General features: G+C 37.5%; 2 protein-coding genes across 2 annotated transcripts; one reads left to right on the plus strand and one right to left on the minus strand.

The window, feature by feature from the left end:
* The first annotated feature begins 4,157 nt into the window (after positions 1-4,157).
* Positions 4,158-20,577, plus strand: nts (neurotensin). The gene is made up of 5 exons (XM_077517198.1): positions 4,158-4,376; positions 17,163-17,226; positions 18,335-18,387; positions 18,981-19,262; positions 20,253-20,577. The coding sequence occupies exons 1-5, from the start codon at positions 4,317-4,319 to the stop codon at positions 20,397-20,399; spliced, it is 606 nt and encodes a 201-aa protein (XP_077373324.1). The 5' UTR covers positions 4,158-4,316; the 3' UTR covers positions 20,400-20,577.
* On the minus strand, positions 8,438-16,434 carry rassf9 (Ras association domain family member 9). The gene is made up of 2 exons (XM_077517197.1): positions 16,269-16,434; positions 8,438-10,991 (listed from the first exon to the last, which is right to left on the minus strand). The coding sequence occupies exons 1-2, from the start codon at positions 16,313-16,315 to the stop codon at positions 9,824-9,826; spliced, it is 1,215 nt and encodes a 404-aa protein (XP_077373323.1). The 5' UTR covers positions 16,316-16,434; the 3' UTR covers positions 8,438-9,823.
* Positions 20,578-20,589: the final 12 nt, after the last annotated feature.

Raw genomic sequence — 20,589 nt, forward strand, 5'->3', positions numbered from 1 at the left:
AGTACAGCCTTGAAGATTAGACCAGTACAGACTAAACCATCAAACCACAAAAACATGCTCAACTGGAGAAGCTCAACACTGACAAATGATCATTTATGCTTCACATTATTATTGATTTGTTAATTTGTAATGCCATAACAGAAAACAAGTATTGTTTTCAGTTTTGCTTAGATCATATTTCCGAACATAACCATAGTTAATGTTAAAAACAGTTTTAGCCATGATATTAGTGTTGACATTAGCTACTGTGTTCACCATGACGTTAGCAACGACATTAGCTACAGTGATAGCCATGATGTTAGCAATGACATTAGCTGCAGTGTTAGCCATGATGTTAGAGGCTACCTGTTAGGCATGATGAAAGATCTAATAAGATTGTGGTGTGTGCATGCCCACGTACTGTATGTGTGTGTATACACGCGCATGTGCGCAGCTGGCCGACACGGTGCATGAGTGGGTGACGTGATGTTCTGACGGGCACAGGCAACACCTGTTTGCTTTGCTTGCGCATGACGGCGGGTGGCCGGCACGCAGGGTCGTGACCCCTCCTAGTTATTGCGGTGGAAGCATCTGGATGCAGCACACACACACTAATACTAGCTTTGATTGAACAGGAAACGCCCTCCATTGTTCTTGACCGCTGGCGAAGCCCAGCCCAGCAACGAGCCTAGTTCTACTTCTACTGCTTATAATAAGAAATAATAATAATAGTAAAGCAAATTTTTAACAGAATTAAGAGTTTTAGCAGTGTTCTTACCTGCTACGTTAACTAATGTAACAATAATAAAATGGTCTTTGCCGCCTTTTTGCTGTCCTTTCAACATGAACGTGAACACTTGTCCATTTGCTCCACTTCACTGAACCAAAGTGATAGTTGGAATTTGTTGATGATGAACACTCCCTCCAGACAGACAAGATCAAGTGGCTCTCAAGTGCTACTGCTTGTGCACAAACAATAAATATCAATTAGCACCTACAAAACATGCTTCTTTTTTTTATGACTCGAGCTCCATATTATAGCTTCACTGTGATACCGCGTTCGGGTCTTTAATGCTCACTTTGGTGTCTAGCTGACATCCTTGAATGTTTTGATATTGTAGATCAAACATGAGGAGCACACAGACATGCGCTAACACCTGAAGCATTAAGAAAGCTGCAATGTTACCACGTTGGATATGATTAGCCATGATGTCCGCTACTGTATTAGCAATGAAGTTAGCTACTAAGTTAGCCATGGTGTTAACTGCATTAGCCACAATGGTAGCAATATTAGCCATGTTGTATGACGTTATCTACTGTGTTAGCCATAGTCTTATAGCCTCTATGATATTAACAAAGCTTTTGTTTATACTGTAGTTAGCTATGATGACAGCTACCATGTTAGCCATGATGCTAGACATGTTAACTACTATGTTAGTTGTGATAAGTTGTGACGTTTGCATCAGTGTTAGCAATGATATCAGTCATGCCGTTACCTATGACGCTAGCAATGATTTTAGCTATTATATTTGATGTGGTGCTATTCGGAATGTTAGCGACTGTGTTTATCCATTATTTTAAGTACTGTGTGTGTGCGTGCGTGTAGGGGTGTGTGTGTGTGTGGGGGGTGGGGGGGGGGGGGTGAGAGAGAGAGAGAGAGAGAGAGAGAGAGAGAGAGAGAGAGAGTGAGAAAGAGAGAGAGAGAGAGAGAGAGAGAGAGAGAGAGAGAGAGAGCGAGAGCGAGCTCAAAGAATTCTTCCAGTTGCTGCAAATGGAAAATGGAATGGTCTGGAACGTAAACTTGACAAAAGTTTCGATTGAATTGAAGACTGTGTTTGACATTTGCTTTTAGTCCCCTGTGTGGTCCTCGGCTAATGAAAACGGCGCCACTGAAAAAGGTTATGTTTACATTCTGTTGAAACACAGATTCAAATCTGTGAAAAAGTAGAGGAAAAAAAACAGGTAAAAACGTAAACTGACATGGACCATTATATAATGTTAACAATAATGTTAGCACAGTATTATTAACTACAAAGTCCCTGTAATGTTAGCTGTGCTGTGACGTAAGCTATTAGCCATAAGCCAAGTTAGCTAGTCATGATCTTAACTGTGGTGTTAGCCATGAAATTAGCAACTGTGTGAGCTACAATAATGTAAGCTTCAATATTAACAATAATGTGAGCTACAATGTTAGCCACGATGTTAGCTTCTATGATATCCACGATGAAAGCTAAAATATAAACCGTGATGTTAGCAATTATAGTAGTTACTCTGTAAGCCATGTTAGCTACAGTCATAGATATGATGTTAGTTATATTTGCTACTAATTTTGCCAGGACTTTAGCTATGCCAGTGACAATTTTAGCTAATGTTAACATGATGTCAGCAAATGTTTTGTTAGCGACTATATTAGCCGTGACTTAGTCTGGCTACAATGTTAGTCATGACGTTAGCTATTGTGTTAGCAATTACATAATAGTTAATGTTAGCTACGGTATAGCAACTTTCGCTAAAATATTAGTCATGACGAGCATCTGTGTTAGCTGCAATATTAGCAATAATGTTAGCTACCGTGTTAACCTTATGTTAGTGATAAGGGATAAAGCTGGACATTTTTGGACTCTGCTATGTGCTTTTTGGAGGGGCTCACGACTCCAATTGTGGGGGTCAAAACATTTTATTGACAGCCCTTTGAGTTGAGCCTAAAAAAAATCTCTGGATAGATTTTTATTTAAAAAAATAAATAAAAGACCATTAATTTAAATGTGCTGCTTGAACTCTGCGCTGAAAGCTGATGGAGTGAGACGGGAGTCAATCATTTTCTTCCAAAGAGGCTGGAGTATGAAATGCCTGCCAGGTGACTGACATGAAGTTATTCCAAAGTAAATCCCCATATGGGAGTAACGTGATCGTCCTGCGGTGTGATGTGTTGATTAGCAGATGAAATAAATCTGATTATCATGTTCACACGCCACAGCCGCTAATCTCGTTTAGGGATGCAATGAGTGGGCCAAAAACAATTAAACAAGTCTTTAATCATGTTAAAACAAGCTGCATGAATGGTACATTTTTACACACAGTGAGTGTTACACCTTAGCTTGTCACTTTTTGGTTTTTTTTAAACAGTTTTCTGGAGCGCTTTAGCACACTTTATTTATTTACTTTGTGTGGCCCCATAATGAGTGCGCAAACACGCTGCTTCCTGCATGCACTTTCCTGTGTTGCTTCTAAGCAGCTTCAGTCGGCTGCTGATCAACATCAATGGGCGTCTTGCTTTGACATTTGCCAGGAATGTTCAGCAGCCACAAAAGCAACTGTGGAATATCACATATGTTACATGTTTGTGAGCTACAGTACCAAACTATCAACCTTGCTATCAACCAAACTGAGTGTCCAGCCACCAAAAGTGTGGAGATAAAAACATATGGCTACTCACAATAAACGGCAGTGAGCACAGTCAGTTTCCAAGCGTTTTATTGAACATAACATAACTGACTAGCAAAATTGCATGTAATACTGGCTATGTAGTTTTTACGTAAACCTGCAAGCTACCTAAATACCAACCTAACCAACTGCATACAAAAATGGCTAGCTCACGAATTAGCTGTTCTTATTTTAATGTGCACACCTTTTGGAGGAGCCAACGTGCCATTTTTTATTTTTTGTATTTTTTTTTTAGATTTATGGTAGTTGTTTTTAAATACAGTATGCATAACTTATTATTATTATTATTATTATTATTATTTGTATATTTAGAGATTTATTGTAGTCTTATTTAACCTTCACAACTTTTGCAGATTGACAGTATTGTATGTAGTCTGAATTTTGTTGTACATAATTGTTTTTACAATTTAGACATTTACGAGATTTTCTCACACATTTTGCTTTAAGTCTTGACAATAACAACCATAAAATAGCATGCGTGTGTGCATGCGTGCGTGTGTGTTGCGACTACATAAGGTCATCACACAGACCTGTCCACTTGCCACTTTTCACATTCTTTTTGGCTTTCCTTTTAGATGGGAAAGCTGACGGGAAACACACACAAGAGGTGGGAGGAATGTGTCTCTCTTTGTGCCACTGTAAATCAGAATCCCCGCAGCCCCCACCACCCACTGTCTGTCACGGTGAAGACGACCACACAAAGTTGTTTATTCAAAAATGACTTTACCCACGATGGTCTTTTTATGGTAAAGAGGCTATTTGTTTTGTGGGAATCTGATTGAAGTGCAGCAGCAAACAATGTAGCTGCCGAAGCACTAGAAGATGAGAACGTATTCCTTAAGTAGTCATGACAACATAGGGTAAAAAACACAGTGGGCTTTGAAGTGTACAAAATGTGTGTGGCTTCTAACAGAGGTCGGTCTGGTTCGGGTAAATCGGACAACGTACAAACAGTAAGTTGACATTGTGTTGTCTTGTGTCCATTGCCTTGTCTGCCAGTACGCCACAGTATAGTTCCACTTAGTAAGCTGGCAAGCTATAGCCTGGTGTTTTACATACAAACTACATAGCTAAGTGATATTGCTTAAAAGGTTAATTTATTTAATGAACTAATTATCTAGTTAGTCAGGTTATTGGTTCGTTAGCTGGTTAGCTTAAATGTTTGCTTTTGGTTAACTAGTGGGATGGATTGTTGGATCATTAGTTGGTCCACAAGTGAGCAAAATAGGTAATGAGTGAGTGAGTGAGTTAATTAGTTAAAACAAACAGCGTAACCAATATTTCTATGTGGGATATTATAAGGTGACAAGGTTAAATAAGCTGACAAGTTTATATAAACATACTGTTATATAGTATAATTGCAAGAAATTTAGTAGATAGTTAGCTAGTTTATAATTTGTTAGGAGGCAAAGGAATTAGCTAGCTGCTAGCTTGGTTTCCGGTGGATGGCAGGGTTACAACCCCACATAACCACTGCTAATACAAGGATTTTTTTTTTTGAAGAGGTGCTAGCACATGGACCAACAAACCGTTTTGTATTTATGAGTTTTATTAGCTCGCGCGTAATAATCCATTCAGTTTTAATCCCTGTAAAGAAATATGTCTTCTAAATTTGACACCACAAAGAAGAGTGTTAACAACACTGCCAAATTTGAATGATTAAGGAATCGCAAAATACAGTAAATGAGGCTTCAATAATCATGAAGAATCACAGTTGTCATCGCTGTCAAACACTGTGGCCGTGTCTGACGAATGAAACCACACCTCACTGAAAAGAGGATGCTACTTGGATGCTAACTTTCTTTTGCCTACAAATCCCTACAATTTGATTCTGTATCTTCACAGTTCTGTACTCAAACATGTATTTAAAATCAAATCTGCAATTTAATTTAATGTGGAAACATTCCACAATGACAATAGTTGGATTTATGTGACTTAATACAGTGGACCTAAAATCCAATCCTGTAGTACACCGATAACAAAGATATCTTTCTTGCTATGCAAGGTGGCCATTTTTAATTCCAATCAGGCGAGTCAACAGCGGGAGGTCATACTTAAAAGCACAGCAGACACCGTGTTCCATGTTTACGTAAGTAGCTCCTCGACAAGCGGCGCAATCCGGCGCTCGCTACAGCTCCTTGCTCAACGGCAATTGTTGAAATTGACTACAGTGTGAATGCGTTCACTTACTTCCACCGTACTTATTCTGTATTTTTCCAAACATTTTAGCTTGGCAAATGCTATCTTAAAGTAATGACTACATTCAGTCAGAAAATGGTAAAATAAAATACAAAAAGGCTCAGCAAAACATTAAGTAATAGTTAACCTGGAACAACGTGTCATTAGCTGTGACATTTGTCGCACAATGTTAAGCTAGCAGTGCTGTTTGGGAAAGCTTTCAAAAGTCAGGGCTTTCGGCGACTTCTGCTAATGGGTAACCCCAAGGTCACATACAGTATATGTGGAAAATGTAGCTGTCATATGCCTTTATGTTAGCCTCTCTGCGTCTGAGCACAGGCTAATATCTTCAACCTTTTCTTTAATGACAGGCTTTATGCTCATACTTTGATATACAAGAAATGTTACCAAACATGGACATTAAACTTAGACTAAACTTAAGCATTAGTGGCACTACTGAACCCCCAAAATGGAACAAGGTTAGATCATTTGTTAGGTTGTCAGTAATTTTGTTAGATTGTTAGTTTGCTAGATAATTCGTTAGTTCACACATTTCGAGTAGAACAACGTCAGTGTTAGCTAATGAGTTAGCTATTTGAGTTTGATAGTTTGTTAGCTAGTTAGGTAGCTCTCAGGTTTCACTTTCAAATTTAGTTAGCTCATTGGTAGCTCAGTAACTATTTATGTAGTTTTTAGGTTTATGGGAAAACAACATAACTGATATTGCAAGTGGGGCAGTTAGCATTAGTATTAGCTTGAAGGTCTGCAACAACACAACATAACCAATATTCCAAATGGGCATATTTGGGTGAAGGTGGAGACCGAGGTTGTTGTTGTTGTTGTTGTTGTTTTTTGTTTTGTTTTTTTCAATTTGAGGACGTTACAGCATGCTTCTATGTAATAGTAAACACATTACTGTCACCTAAAGAGCCTGAGGGAAACTTCCTCTTTGTGATTCATGTCATAGAGACATGTTTTGTCTGGCCTTGGTGAAGGTCTGCTTAAGTGATACAGCATTTGTAGTTATTATCTGTATGATTTCCTGCCTTTAAAAGTGCCAATGAAAACACACACACTTGTGGGTGTAGTGATACTTTAGTGCCATTTTATTGCCTCTTGGGCCGTTTGATGAAATGATTCACGCTTGTTGGATGTGCTGCCAATTATCTGTGAGGCCCTCGAACGTGTCGGACGCGTCTCAGCTTGTGGAGCTTGAACTCAGATGTGACACCGCAGCGCAGCTGGCGTCATAATTGGACCTCTTTATGCTGCGGACCCTGTAACACACAAGGCAAGCGATGGCGGCAGAGCACGATCATCAAATTACGAATTAAATTGAATTGCATTTTAGAAAAACAGACATAGCTATCTGGGGAGAGTTTAAGACAGTTATTTTACGTCTCCTACATGCCAGTTATGTAGCTATTTATTTCAGTTCAAAAATGGGGAGCCATAGTGTAGTAAAAAACTATGCTCATATAAACTTAAGATACTGGGTAACTCATGTGCTGCTTCTGATTCATCGTTTTTTTGTTTTTGTTTTTAAATCATGCATGAACATCAAATATGCAACATTTTAAAAGACTAACATGCAAATGCAAATATTGCAATACATAACTGCGTTAGCTTGTATGCTATTGTTATTTAGGTAGTTTGCTCATTGTTTTTTTTTTTTTTCTCAAATCGGTAACTAGTTAGCTAGCTCATAGCATATTTAAAAATACACTTCATAACCAAGTTATTAATTAAGCCAGTCAATTATCTAGCTATTTAAATCACAAGTGTGTCAGTTGTTAGGCTAGTTTGCTGTTAACTTGTTAGGTAGCCCACAGCTTTACAACAGTGCTACATAAGAGTCAGTTGGCTTTTAAAATTAGTAGTTAGGTAAGAATCTGGCAGGTTTAAAAAGTATGTAACCCGTTGGTTAGTCAGTTTTATTTTGTTAGTTGGTTGGTAGTTGTGTAGTTTAGCATGTCAGGTAGTGGGGCAGTTAGCATTAGCAATCGGCTATTACCTGGGCTTAGTCCAAATAAACATATGAAACACTTTATCATGCATGTTTGTAATAAAAACTGTGGGCCAAGATAGTTAGCAAACAATTTTTATTTTTTTATTTTTTTTATAAGATTAGCATCTCAGCTCCAAACGAGCCTCAACCAGAAAGTATGGTGGCCGTTAACTGACAAAAGGCATAATCAACAGGCTATCATTTATCTGCTCCGAGGTTACCTGTAAAATAATTCTTGGTGTTGTTACTTCGTTACCCAAATGCTAACTTGATGGTGCTAACCTGATACCAATTGACTATCCATTAGCCAGCTAAGCTAAAAAGGCTTGCCTTATGGTCCAAAATAAAAGCAGGCAGAGACCAGTGGTCTTTCAGCCTCTCAAACGTGACTTGGTTGCAGAGGAAGTGGAAGGAGTAGTAGAGGATGTTTCAGAGATTTGTGTGCGTGAAATAGATACCCTCCCCCCCCAGCATAGCTCATCTGTCTCCAGCACAAAGAGGCAGTCTGTCAGTCATACGTTTGACGGGAAGATACCTATTTATTGCCCTGGAGACCAGTGTCTGATTATATGTTGCACCCTACATATTAGCCTCTTTCACACAAAGAACCCGAAAAAAAGAGAATCCCTTTTGTGCAGGACCTCCGACCTAGCGAAGGCGGGATATTGCCGCTTTCAGACAGCAACTCAGCATTCCGCAATCAGATAATTAATTACGTGACAAAGAATATCTACAAGCCCTTTTAATACTACCTATTAAAGCATGGCATGACGATGTGTTGTGTTGCAAATTAATGGAATTTTGAAACAAAAAAATGTTCTACCTTAATTCAGTCTGTGTCACATTTTCATTTGTTTATTATGAAAGTGTAAATGCAAATTTCAACTTCATTGTGTGGATTAAAATTGTGGGATAAATAAATATATAATCTTTGTACAACTGTAGCATTTAAACAGATATTTACAATGGATAATGGGTACAATATAGATAAACAACAGGTATAAATGTAATAAAAATAAATGTCATATATATGTACAGTACATCTTAGTGAGTTTTAACATAAAACACTATTAAAGGACATTATTAAGTGCAGTTATGGCTTTTAACAAAGAGTATGAAATCATCTATATTCAACCCTGCTGGTTTGATGTTTGTACTAATTTTTCAGTCAATTCAAAGTGTTCTGGAGGTTCTCAAAGGCAACTTCTGGATGATTGGTGCAAAACAAGGAAGTAAGCAGGATGTGGGTGTGGCCAAAGTCTTTCAAAAAGCAGTTCATTAATGAGGACTATGAACAAAATAAGCGCAGTATGGTTGGACGGATTGTATTACTAATGGCTCAAATGCACTGATTTTCAAAAACATGATGGATATTGAAAATTTGGTCCATGCCTGATTTGAGTTGGGAGTACAAAGGGAAAGTCTTCAGCAATTAAAAAAGTTATTATAAGCTCTTTAGAGTTAATTACAAGTCCTTCTCAGACATCCTTGTCCAGTAGTGCAGACATCGATGCTCAGTAGTGTAGATGTCCTTGAGATATCCTTTGAAGGGCTTGTCTGTTTCTCCTGGTCGAAACATCCTTTTGAGATCCATTTATAGAAATGCTTTAGATGCCTTTGTCCAGACATCTTTAGACATCCGTGTCCCAACATCGTTTCAAAGTCCTAGTACAGTAGTGCAGTTGTCCGTGTTCAATATTTTTTAATTCTGTTTCCAGTGGTGGAGACATTTTTTAGAGGTCCGTGTCCAGACATGTTTATCCTGTATTTCCGTGTCTTAGACATCTTTATATGTCCATGACCAGTGATAGAGACTCTCTACAGAGGTGTTGTCTATGTCTAGGACAGAAACATCGTTTAGATATCCGTTTCTAGTCATCTTTAGACGTCCATGTGTCTTCAGGCGTATGTGTCCGACTGTCCGGACACGCTTTAGACGTCCATGTCCAGAAATTCTTTCCATGTCCAATGACAGAAACATACTTTAGAGGTCTGCTGTATGCCCAATGGTGAAAACATCTTTTTGAAACATCTTTAGACGTCTACAATCCTGACATCTTCAGACATCCTTGTCCATACATTCTTTAGAATTCCGTGTCCAGACATCCTTTTCACATCTGTGTCCCGTGGTGGAAACATCCTTCAGAAGTCTGTGTCCAGAGATCTTTAAACGTACATCGCCAAAACATCTTTAGATACGTTTCCTGACATCGTTTAGACGTCCGTATCCAGTGGCGGTGGGAAGTCCAGGCCAGGCGACAGCGAGTCCTGGCTATGTGTGGAGCTGATGCCGGTATCCGAGTCCGTGTCCGTCACGTCCATGGGGAATGAGCCGTGTTTGACCGCGGTGGCTTCATTTTTCACCTTCGCGTTTCCGCTAGTGATCTCCTGGGCGGCGTCACTCATTTGCAGCGATCTGAGCTGAGCGGCTAACTGCCAGCACTCCTGATCCCTGGAGAGCCAGGTGGCCTCAGAGCAGCGGATCTGCTTGTCTACCTCAGCCGCCTGGCTATGGAGGGAGACGCCAGCCAGGTAGCTGCGCCTCACCTCAGCCTGCATCCTTTCCAGCTCGGCCAGGAGAGACTCGTCGGCCTCGGTGGGGGTCCAGGCAGCGGCTGATGCTCCTTCCTGCTCGCCACTCGCCGCCACCCTCTCTTCGGTGTCTATGTCACGACAGAGCTGCGCTATGAGCACCTGCTGCCTCTGGACCTGGAGCTCCAGCTGCTGGACATCGTCACTGGCTTGAAGGAGCTTGTCAAGCTCCTCTGAGTTGAAACCGCAAGCTTCCGACTTGTCCGGGTGGTCTTCCTGCCCTTCAAACTGCTGGACCTCCACCTCCAGATCCTCCATGCGCTGGATCTGCTCTCGAATGGTTTGGTCCTGGTTCAGGATGAGCTGCACCATGCGGTCAATTTCCTCAGTGCCGGCGGATGTCTTGGTCTCTTTGTGGAGTTTCTCTAGTTTCCGGAAGGCCTTCCTCACTACTCGTTTCTGCTTCTCCACAGGAAGAGCCTGAGGGTTCCTGGTGTATCTGCTCCGGTACTTTGTCGGCTTCATAGCCCGCTGAGGCACAACATCGCTGCTTTTGACCAGGACAAACTGGATGAAGGGTCTCTGGTCCCCCCAGGCACACCACAGCCTCAGGATCCTGCTGAGGGGCGGCAAAACCCTCTCGAAACCCTTGTAGCGCTCCACCAGACTGAAGTCTTTGGGCTCTCCGTGCAGAAGCCGCTTACTCTCCGGCACAGATCTGTGATCCTCTAGTAATGCCTGAATCATGTCGGCACAGGTGGTGTGCTTCGTCACGCCGCAGACCACCTTCTCCTCATTGCACACTGTCACCTGGATCTCCTTCCCAGCGATGGGCTTGCTGTCTTTTGTCCTGGGGAAGACAGGAACAGAAACATGAATGTCAAAATAAAAGTTGTAGTTTTGTGGGGAAAAATAAGTAATTTTTTCAAAGTAGAATTGTTGTTGTTGTTGTTTAAAATATAAAATTTTACATCCATTCCTGTTAAATACACATTAAAAAAATGTTTTGAAAAATTTGCAATTTGTTTTGTTGCTGAAAATTTTTTTTTAGTGAAATGATGACACTATACGCTTGAATTTTTGTATTTTTTCTTGGAAAAAAAACTAAGCCAAAATTAACAGATGTTTGTTTAAAAAAAAATGTACAACTTTTTTTCTTGAAAGTATCGTCTTTTGTCAAATATATGCTTTTTTTTTTCTCCACAAAATATACTACTTTTCTTGAAATAATACTGTATTTTGTTGAAAATCAGCATTTTATTCTTTAGAATATACAAATTGTCTTCCTGTTAAATGTGCACATTTTTAAATCCCCTTTTTTCTTACTATTTGTTTTCTCGTACTACTTTAAATGTCTTTTTTTTGTTGTTGTTGAAAATATACAACGATCACCAAGAGAGATTTAATCAGACGCCTCCGTTTAAGACCTTTGCATCAACAAAATCTCCTCCATCAACTGAAAGAAGAAAGTGTTACATCTTCTCTTTATTCTCGTAAGATTATGACTTTTATCTCAAAGTGTAATTATGTTGTTTCCGTTTCCTAAATCCTCCTTGGTAATGTAAAACTTTTTAGAGGTCAAAGTCGTGCTCGCTTGTTGAATTTGGATGATTTGTTTGTCGAATGCGTCACTCAGCTATTTGCTCAGAGGGTCCACATAACCATTAACCCCCATTGTTGCATGCCTGCCACATTCCTGACAACTCGTTCACCACTTCCGTTTTAAACACGCGCGCCGCTTTGCATTCACATCCACGTGGGAAACCAAACAGGGGGATGCAAAGCTGACTTGTTTTACAGGATGATGCTATCTATTGATGCTACGTAGGAGGCGTTCTTTGCTATATAGGATGTTAGGGGAGGCGCCTCATCAAGCTTAATCTTGACAATGTGCATATTTTTCAATTAATAAGGATAATATTTGAGAGAAATTTGGAAAAAAACAGACGAATGAATACATTTTAAAGATAATAATCATACATTTTTGAGAGAAACAGCTTACTTTAGAGAAAAAAATAATTTGTACTTCAGATTTTAGAAAAAAAAAAAAGGCCATTCATTTTTTTTTCTTTTAGAATTAGCTTTTATATTTTCAAGAAAAAAAAATCTTAAAAATAGTCATACACTTTTCTAGAATTTGTATGTATTTTCAAAAAATGGTGATTTTTCTGACAAAAAAATCTTTTATGGAGAATTTATTTTTCAAGGGATTTTCATAGTTTTAAGAGAAAGTCATATTGTGAGAAAAAAAAAACCCAGTTCATTTGAGAATTTTTATATTTTTGAGAAAAAATATATTTTAATAAGTCAGATGATACAGTATTTTTGAGAATAAAAATATATTTAGTTACTCTATAATTGTCAGAAAATTTTACATTTTTTGACAACAGCTATTTTTTCTAGAATTTGTTTTTATTACACTTTTGTAGGTAATATTTTGACCACAATGTCAGATTTTTCAAGATTTTCACGTTTTTATTTTGACAACTAAAAGTCTCATTATGCCATATTTTAAGAACAAGTAAAATAAAAAAAAAGTCTTATAATCCTTAACCACTTCATTAAAAAATAAAACTCAAATAAAAAAAATCACACAAAAAAACATTTGGTTTACTTTTATAAAACAAAGTCACACATTCATGAAAAACGTCAGCACCATTTTCCTTTTGTGAAGGCCGACTTGCAGCTCAAACTGGATGTCTTTCCAGTCCAGTACATAGTTCACGTGTAACTTTGTTGTGCTACAAGTTCATCTGGTAAAACGAGTCATCAATCATGTCAAACTGCATAAAAGTTATTATTATGAACTAATATTATAACCACAGGTGGATAAACACATTCATAGCAGGAAAATCGTACAAGTGTGCACAAGTGTGGGGGGGAAACACCTGCATTTGTCTTCAGGCACAATCGCCACTTCCTGTGCCAGACAGGAAGTACAAGAATGACCCTTGCCTCTTTATTTTCCACTGAATTTATCTGCTTGGTGTGTGAACATATGAACATTAGGTAGATGCCTCAATCTGGCAAGCCTTTGACAAAGACGTGATGATACTGTTTCAGTTTCACACAGAAACTAGCAAAGGTGGCCTAATTTCTGTGCATTTTTTCACACATCATGCCAATCGACAACATCTGGTATGACGTATAAAATGACGTTCTTCTTCATTTCTACTTTGCCACCCTTAAAAAAAAAAAAAAAAAAGTCGCGTTTGTTTTGTTTTGTCATGCTAACCCATGCTAATTTCTTCCGATCTTCCTCTGGTTGAAAAGTATTGTCAGCTTCAAATATCCACCTTTCGCAATTAGTCTACTTAAAACAGTTATACAAGATCAAATATGACTTTTTCCATTACAGGTTTATGTTTTTTATGTTGTGGTGAGTATTGTACCTGCCAATACAGTACAATCCGCAAAGCTGAGAAATTTGATAGGCAGTGGGGAAAGCGGTTGAAGGGGCTTTGATGTTCTGATGAAAAAGACGGTTAAACATTCGCTTGCGTAGTGGAAAAGAAAAACACGGGCGGCACTTCCTGTCGGGTGTCTTATCTGGGCTGGGAATGAGGGAAATAACATCATCTTTATCTGCGGGATGAGTCGTACTTATGATCTGTGAACAGACACAACACGCCGCTTCCCCATCTTATCTAACAACAACAGCCACGACACAAACGCCACACAAGTCCATCGGGCACTTTGACTTCGATATGTTCAGCAGCAACATATCTATTTTTTGGTCAAAGATGCTATAAAGACATAGATGGAAATGACTTTATCCTAAGAATTACACTTTTTTTTTTTTTTTTACTCCAAAATAATTTTTGGGGGAAAATATTTTTCTCATGAAAAAAATATGTTTTTTTTTTTTTTTTTACCTTTTCTTGAAAGTAAACATTTTTTCCCAAGAATATAAAAGATAATTCTAAAAAATATACAAATGTTTCTCAAAAGTACTTATACAACTTTTTCCTCAAAACTTGCAACTAATTAGACTTTTTTATTAGTTTTTTTTTTTTTAAATAAAATAAAATAAAACTTGTTTTCAAAACAAATATGTTTGAAAAGACCTTTTTTGGGGGAAAATGGTGACTTTTTATTAAAAAATGAACGCCCTCTCTAACAGATGTCTTTTCTACCCAAAAAATTCCACTTTTTTAAATGATAGCTGTTTCTCTTTTTTTTTTCTTTTTTTTTTTAACATAGCTTGTATCAAAAAAAAATAAAATTTCTGAATTTATTTTCCTAAAATGTAATTTTAGAGTAATATTTTTTTCATTTGTCTAATATATATATATATATCAAAATTTTTATTTTTCAAAATATGTAACTTTTTCAATAGTTTTTTTCTCATTGATGTTTTTTTCAAAATAGATTTGTTTAATAACAGTTTTATTCTAAGTATGTTTTTAAAATATATATATATTTTATTTTTTTAAATATTATATTTTTGGAAAAGGTTTTTTTCCCCATAAAAAAACATTTTTTAAATCTTCAAAATGCAAAAACAAACATTTTTTATATGTATTTTATATTTTATTTTAATACAAAAAAAAAAAGAAAAGAAAAAAGAAAAGTACAAAAACAATCCGCAGTTCAGGTACTATTTGGATTTCAGGGTCAGGTTGTTGCTAAAATACACTTTTTGTTTTCTCCAACATTTGGAGGCATGGAGAGAGCCTTTCAATTAAATCCAATCCAAGCCAGCTGAGGCTTGAGCTGCTGCCCTCATCTCATCGAGGACGGCGTCGGCCCACTCCAGACCACTCAAGGCGAGCTTTTGGCGACGTTTTGCTGGGGGTGGCATTCTGATTTCGCTCGCTTTTTTTTTTTCCCCAAAGAAGCGTCATCAAAAAAATATACATGAAAAAGCACGAGTGAGCCACTTGATCAAATTGCCGCTGCAGATTCAACAAGTGGTGATGACAGTGTTGGCTTTCAAGATGCAGACAAGGAAGAGGAAGGGCGCGTAGACATTTTGCAGGTAATTATGGAGCAGAGGCGCATAAGTGAACGTCTGTGCAAACATTATGCATGTAAATATCACTGGGGAGACCACACGTGACAAAAGCATTCATTAAATATCAACTGCATAGCATACAAATTCCTTCTACCAAGCATGTATGCAAGTGTACTGCATGTACAGCGTTGCCTTGAAACACAACTGACAAAAAAAAATAAAATTGTATCTCAAATCATCTTTCTCCATTGAAATGAATGGGAATGCCATTAATCTGTTCCAGCCTCTCATTAGATATAATTCAATACAATGTAAATAATTAAAGTTTTGCCACACCTTTTTTGATTCGATTCAAATGACATTGTGCTGCTCCTTCTGCTGTATGCGCTTTGGCCACTAGGGGGGCAGGATAATACAGATGTGTAATGTATGTATGGAGACAGTCAGACCTTCAAGAATACTGGGTTCATTTGCCCGATCGATCAATGGCGTCAATAGTCATCTATACGAAATAAGACATCACATTATATTTAATTTTTATCACCTTTTTTCCCCCACCATATATGTCAATTGCCTTCAATTAGATGTGAGTTTTTGCTATTTGTGGGCCGGGCCAGTCCCTATCCCACTAGTTGACTGTAAACACAAATAAATAAATAAATAAATGGACGTATTGCTCCATTTTCTAATCACTGATTGGTGATTGTTCGAACAATCCTGACCGTGATTAATAGATTAAAAGATCAATACGTTTTGTATTTAAGTTTAAATTTAGTGAGCTCATCACTGGTGGAGTTTGACCAACATCGGGTCATTAATTTTGGGATAAAACAATTGCAAAGTATCAATAAAAATCAATAAAATGACAAGTAAAGGACATATTAGTCATAAAGAAGTGACTCCCAAAGTTTTCTTTGGGATCATTTAAAGATGATTTTTTTTTTTTATCTTTTTTTTCTCTTTCCAATATTGACCAAAAACTCTTCCTACGACCCACTTCGTATCACTTTAAGTTAATTGCATTGCCAATGCTAACACTTTAAACCACTTTACATGCCTGACCTGGTTTCCACTTGCACGGAAACTCCCACCCAAAAGCTCCCCCTGACAGAGACAATGTCATGTAAACCCCCCTGAAGGGGCTCCCAGCCTGGTTTTAGATTACCCTACCTGTTTTTCTGGCGAGCTTTCAGGAAGTTCTTCCCGAATGGAGCCATTGCAGTTGGTCCAAACTCCTCACAAGCACCGCCACGCACACTTTGTCGCGCTAAACTGACAAAAAAAAAGTTGCTTGTTGTCCCGGCAGGAACTCAAAAAGGAGGAGGAGGAGGAGGCGGAGACAAGAGTGGGAAGTTATACTGGCGCAACACTGCCCCCATGCACCTGCGTGGTAAATTTAGGTACTGCAACATACTTGTTGGTACCGGTACACTTGTTGAAGAAATTCTACATCCATGACGAACTGTTCACGACAAATTTGACAGAAATAAGAATTCCCTAAATGTCATTCTTTCACATTTTCCTGAAGCGATCCAAAATACTGTAGCCAAAAATGAAAACGTTTAAAACAAAAAAACAAAATGACGCTTGTGGGGTTCAGCACTAAAGAAAATGGAGGCAAATATATTCAGGTCAGGTGTGAAATGAATCATCAGCACAACTGCAGTGATGCTTGACTGAGGACTAGAATCTGCTAGGTTCAAGCCCCCCCAACCAACTATCCACCCCACCCCATCATCACCTCTTAGACTGCATTTGATGTCAAATAATAAAATGACAGTCATCGAAAAATCTGTGACGGCAGAATGACGTTTTGATGACACATCTGTATGAAGGCATGACGGTGGGCGAGTGTAGGGGAGGGTGGGGGTCTCGGAGGGGGTGCTCGTATATAGCGGAGGCTCACACCAGCAGAAGCAGAAGGGAAGTCTCCATCAAAGTTTCCCCTCTATGGACTAAAAGACTCCCTCTCGTCAGGCCACATTTTGGATTTTTCTTGCTTTTTCTTTAGATTTTCCACTCACTGCTTTCTTTCGTTTTTTTTGTTTTGTTTACGCTGGCAAGATGCAAGCTCACTTGGCTTGTGTGCTACTGCTGCTGTGTTTCAACTGCAATGGGCTCTGTGCAGGTAAGATGCATTATTTAGAATGGAAGCTATTTATTGATTATCACACAAACAATGATGATTTCTGGATGATGATTGTTGGTAAAAATAAAAAAAATAAAAAAAATGTAAAAATGCACTTGAATGTAAAAAATAAAAATCAAGAAAACAATTGGGATCTAAAACCTTTACTATTCAGTGCATTTTTTTCGATATGTAATATTATGAAGAAATATTAAGAAGAAAAAGAAGCACAAAGAAAATTCCTTATTGAATTTTTCACCTTAAAAAGCTGTTAGTTGACCAAAACATTCAGTACATCGGCACTATCGTATCAAAAATTACATTACCACGTATAACATGTATATCACTGTAAATTGTTGTTGTGCTTAGAAGTTGTTTTCAAATATGCATTTAAATTTATATTTAAAATTTTGACATTGTGATTACTCTATGTATTATTTATCATTATAGAATGCAGATTCAATTGAATTCACTGTAACAAAGAAACGTTTTCAAATTCTTACCACTCTGACATGATAATTGTGATGTTAATTATGATCATTATACGTATTTGTTGTTTTTTAATAACAATAATCATTGGCATTATGATAGAAACACTGTTATGTGTAATGATATTTTAAATGATACTTTTCAATCTTATTATTTGTCACTATATTTGTGGTTGTACTACTACCAATAATAATAATAATAATAATCATAATAATAATTATAATTCAAATTACCACCTCTCTTATTTTTAGACCGGCGCCATTTCTGATACTCATATTAGACATAATCAGTTTATTATGATAATTGTGATTTTGTGGATGATTATTATTATGTTTACAGTTACAATTACTTATTCTATTCCTATGACTAAAAATAGCAATAATAACATATTGTTTAATTAACATCTCTTATTTTACTTGTTATTATTATCTTTTTTTATTTTTTTATTCTGAAGACAAACTTGTTGATATTTGTATTGGATTTGATCAGATTTGGAAAGTGTGCCTAATGATCTGGCCTGTGTTTGTTTTGCACATTAATAACATACTGTCTTCTTCTTCTTCTTCTTCTTCTTCTTCTTCTTCTTCTTCTTCTTCTTCTTCTTCTTCTTCTTCTTCAGACATAGAGCAGGATCTGGGAGAGCAGCTCTTCAGCAGCCTGTTTGCTTCCAAGGTAGGACAACACTGGGGGGAAAACAAAGGAAAAGCTAAGCTTATGTAAAAAAAAAAAAAAAAAAATCAGCAGCACTTCACTCTGCATTAATTATAAAGTACATGTATAGAAACACTGACATCTGCTGGCCATGCTTGGACACTGAACCTTTTAACCCCATGATGACGTGTCAAGCCCGTTTTGTCTCAGTTTCACAAAAAAAGTCTCAAGACATGCCCAAAAACCTGCAGAAGTCATCCATTTTAATTTATTTAAGTGGCCATTTTAGGCTTTATTTGTCCATTTCAATTCATCTTTCACAGACAAACTTGTCATCGGAATTTTGTGTGATTGCTTCCAAATTTAAAGCATGTACATTAGTTATATGAGGACGGTAAATCTGATTTTTGAAATTTTATATAAGCGGTCTTGGCGTACATTATGAATAATAAAATACAAAACACAGTGATTATTAATTTTAGCATTAAATTCGGCTGTCTTATATCCATACATTTCAAGCTTTTTATTTTTCTTAAAAACACAAACAAACAAACAAACAAACAAAACTCATCTAAGAATAACTGAGCTGACTCCTCCGTTTTTGTCTGAAACAGCTGAAACAGGCGAGCAAGCAGAGCGCCCCCTACTGGCGCCTATCGCTGGACAAGTTGTGCCGGCTGGCCGGCAGGCTGCGGCACGGGGAGGAGGAGGGGGAGGAGCAGTCGGCATGGTGGCGGAGGAGCGGCGAGGAGGCTGAAGAGGAGGAAGATGAGGAGGAGGGAGAGGAGGGCGAACAGCAGATGATGATAAGGGAGTGGAGCGACCATGAGAGGCTGCAGGAACTCTACAGCCTGCAGCACATCTGCAGGGCGCTGCTGCGCAGTCGCCAGGGCAGGGTGAGTTCAAAGTAACGTCATTACGTTCTCCATTACTTGACTTGAACAATGACTCAATTACTTTCCTGATTACTTGATTTCAAAAGTAACTTAACTACTCCAATGATTACCTGATTTCAAAAGTAACTTATTTACTTTCCTGATTGCTTGGTTTTAAAGGTAACAAATACTTTCCTGAGTACTTTAAAAGTAACGCAACTAATTTTCTGATTACTTGATTTCAAAAGTAATTGGATTACTTTCCTGAGTACTTGGTATGAAAAGTAATACAACTACTTTCCTGATTACTTCATTTTAAAGATAATGTAGTTGCTTCCATAATGACTTGATTTAAAAAGTAATTGAATTACTTTCCTGATTACTTAATTTTAAAAGTAAAATACTTATTTTCCTGACTAGATTTTAAAAGTAATCTAGTTAGTTTCCTGATTACTTGATTTTAAAAGTAACTTTACTGATTACTCAATTTTTTTAAAAGAAACCTAATTTATTGATTGCTTCATTTTACTGCCTCAGCAAAATCAAACAAACAAAAAAAGTAGAGGTGCCAATATTTTATTGGAAGTGCTTCTTTTTTTCAACATTATTGTTTATATAATAATGAAGGTCTAATGAAAAATAGTATTTTATTTTACTTGAATACTTGTTTTTATGAAAAAAAATAACTAAAAGAATTGCAGTCTTTCACAATTTCACTTATAATTAGAAAAATGTATTTAAAAAAAAATAAATAAAGACCGTTTTTTTTTCCGTTTGTTTTACCTAACATAGTTAACTGTCATTGATTGTAAATCAAGGTACCGCTATATATTATAAAAACCTGAATAATAATAATAATAATAATAATAATAATAACATATATATATATATATATATATATATATATATATATATATATATATATATATATATATATATATATATATATATATATATATATATATATATATATATACAGTATATATAATGCCGCTGACTTCCTCCCAACAGCTACGCCAGGACTCCAGGGAGTACGTGACAGGAACTGCCGGCGAGGCGTCCCTCAAGCGCAAGTCGCCGTACATCCTCAAGAGGCAAGCTGGTCACGCAGCCAAGACTCGGCGGCCGTACATCTTGAAACGAAGTGAATTTTACTGACCGGTCGGCGCCCGTGTTCCCTCCTGACGCCGTCCAGGCCCTCTCCCGCTGCGACCGACTTTTCCCCGCTCTGCCGATCCTCTCGCCGAAATAAAATGATCACATTAAATGAGAAGCTATATTTCTTTATTGACACTTTACTTTGGTATGTTTGTGTACATCATTAAAGAGTCATGGTACAAAAGAACGT

Source organism: Festucalex cinctus, chromosome 3 (assembly GCF_051991245.1).
Source record: "Festucalex cinctus isolate MCC-2025b chromosome 3, RoL_Fcin_1.0, whole genome shotgun sequence".
NCBI lineage: Eukaryota > Metazoa > Chordata > Actinopteri > Syngnathiformes > Syngnathidae > Festucalex > Festucalex cinctus.

Bases quoted from the DNA above. Each gene is read 5' to 3' on its own strand.
- rassf9 (XM_077517197.1), bottom strand. From the start codon at position 16,315: ATGGCTCCATTCGGGAAGAACTTCCTGAAAGCTCGCCAGAAAAACAG. The intron at 10,992-16,268 runs GTAGGGTAATCT...TGTCTTCCCCAG, and splicing joins AAAGCTCGCCAGAAAAACAG to GACAAAAGACAGCAAGCCCA.
- nts (XM_077517198.1), top strand. From the start codon at position 4,317: ATGTGTGTGGCTTCTAACAGAGGTCGGTCTGGTTCGGGTAAATCGGAC. The intron at 17,227-18,334 runs GTAAGATGCATT...CTTCTTCTTCAG, and splicing joins CTGCAATGGGCTCTGTGCAG to ACATAGAGCAGGATCTGGGA. The intron at 18,388-18,980 runs GTAGGACAACAC...TGTCTGAAACAG, and splicing joins GCAGCCTGTTTGCTTCCAAG to CTGAAACAGGCGAGCAAGCA.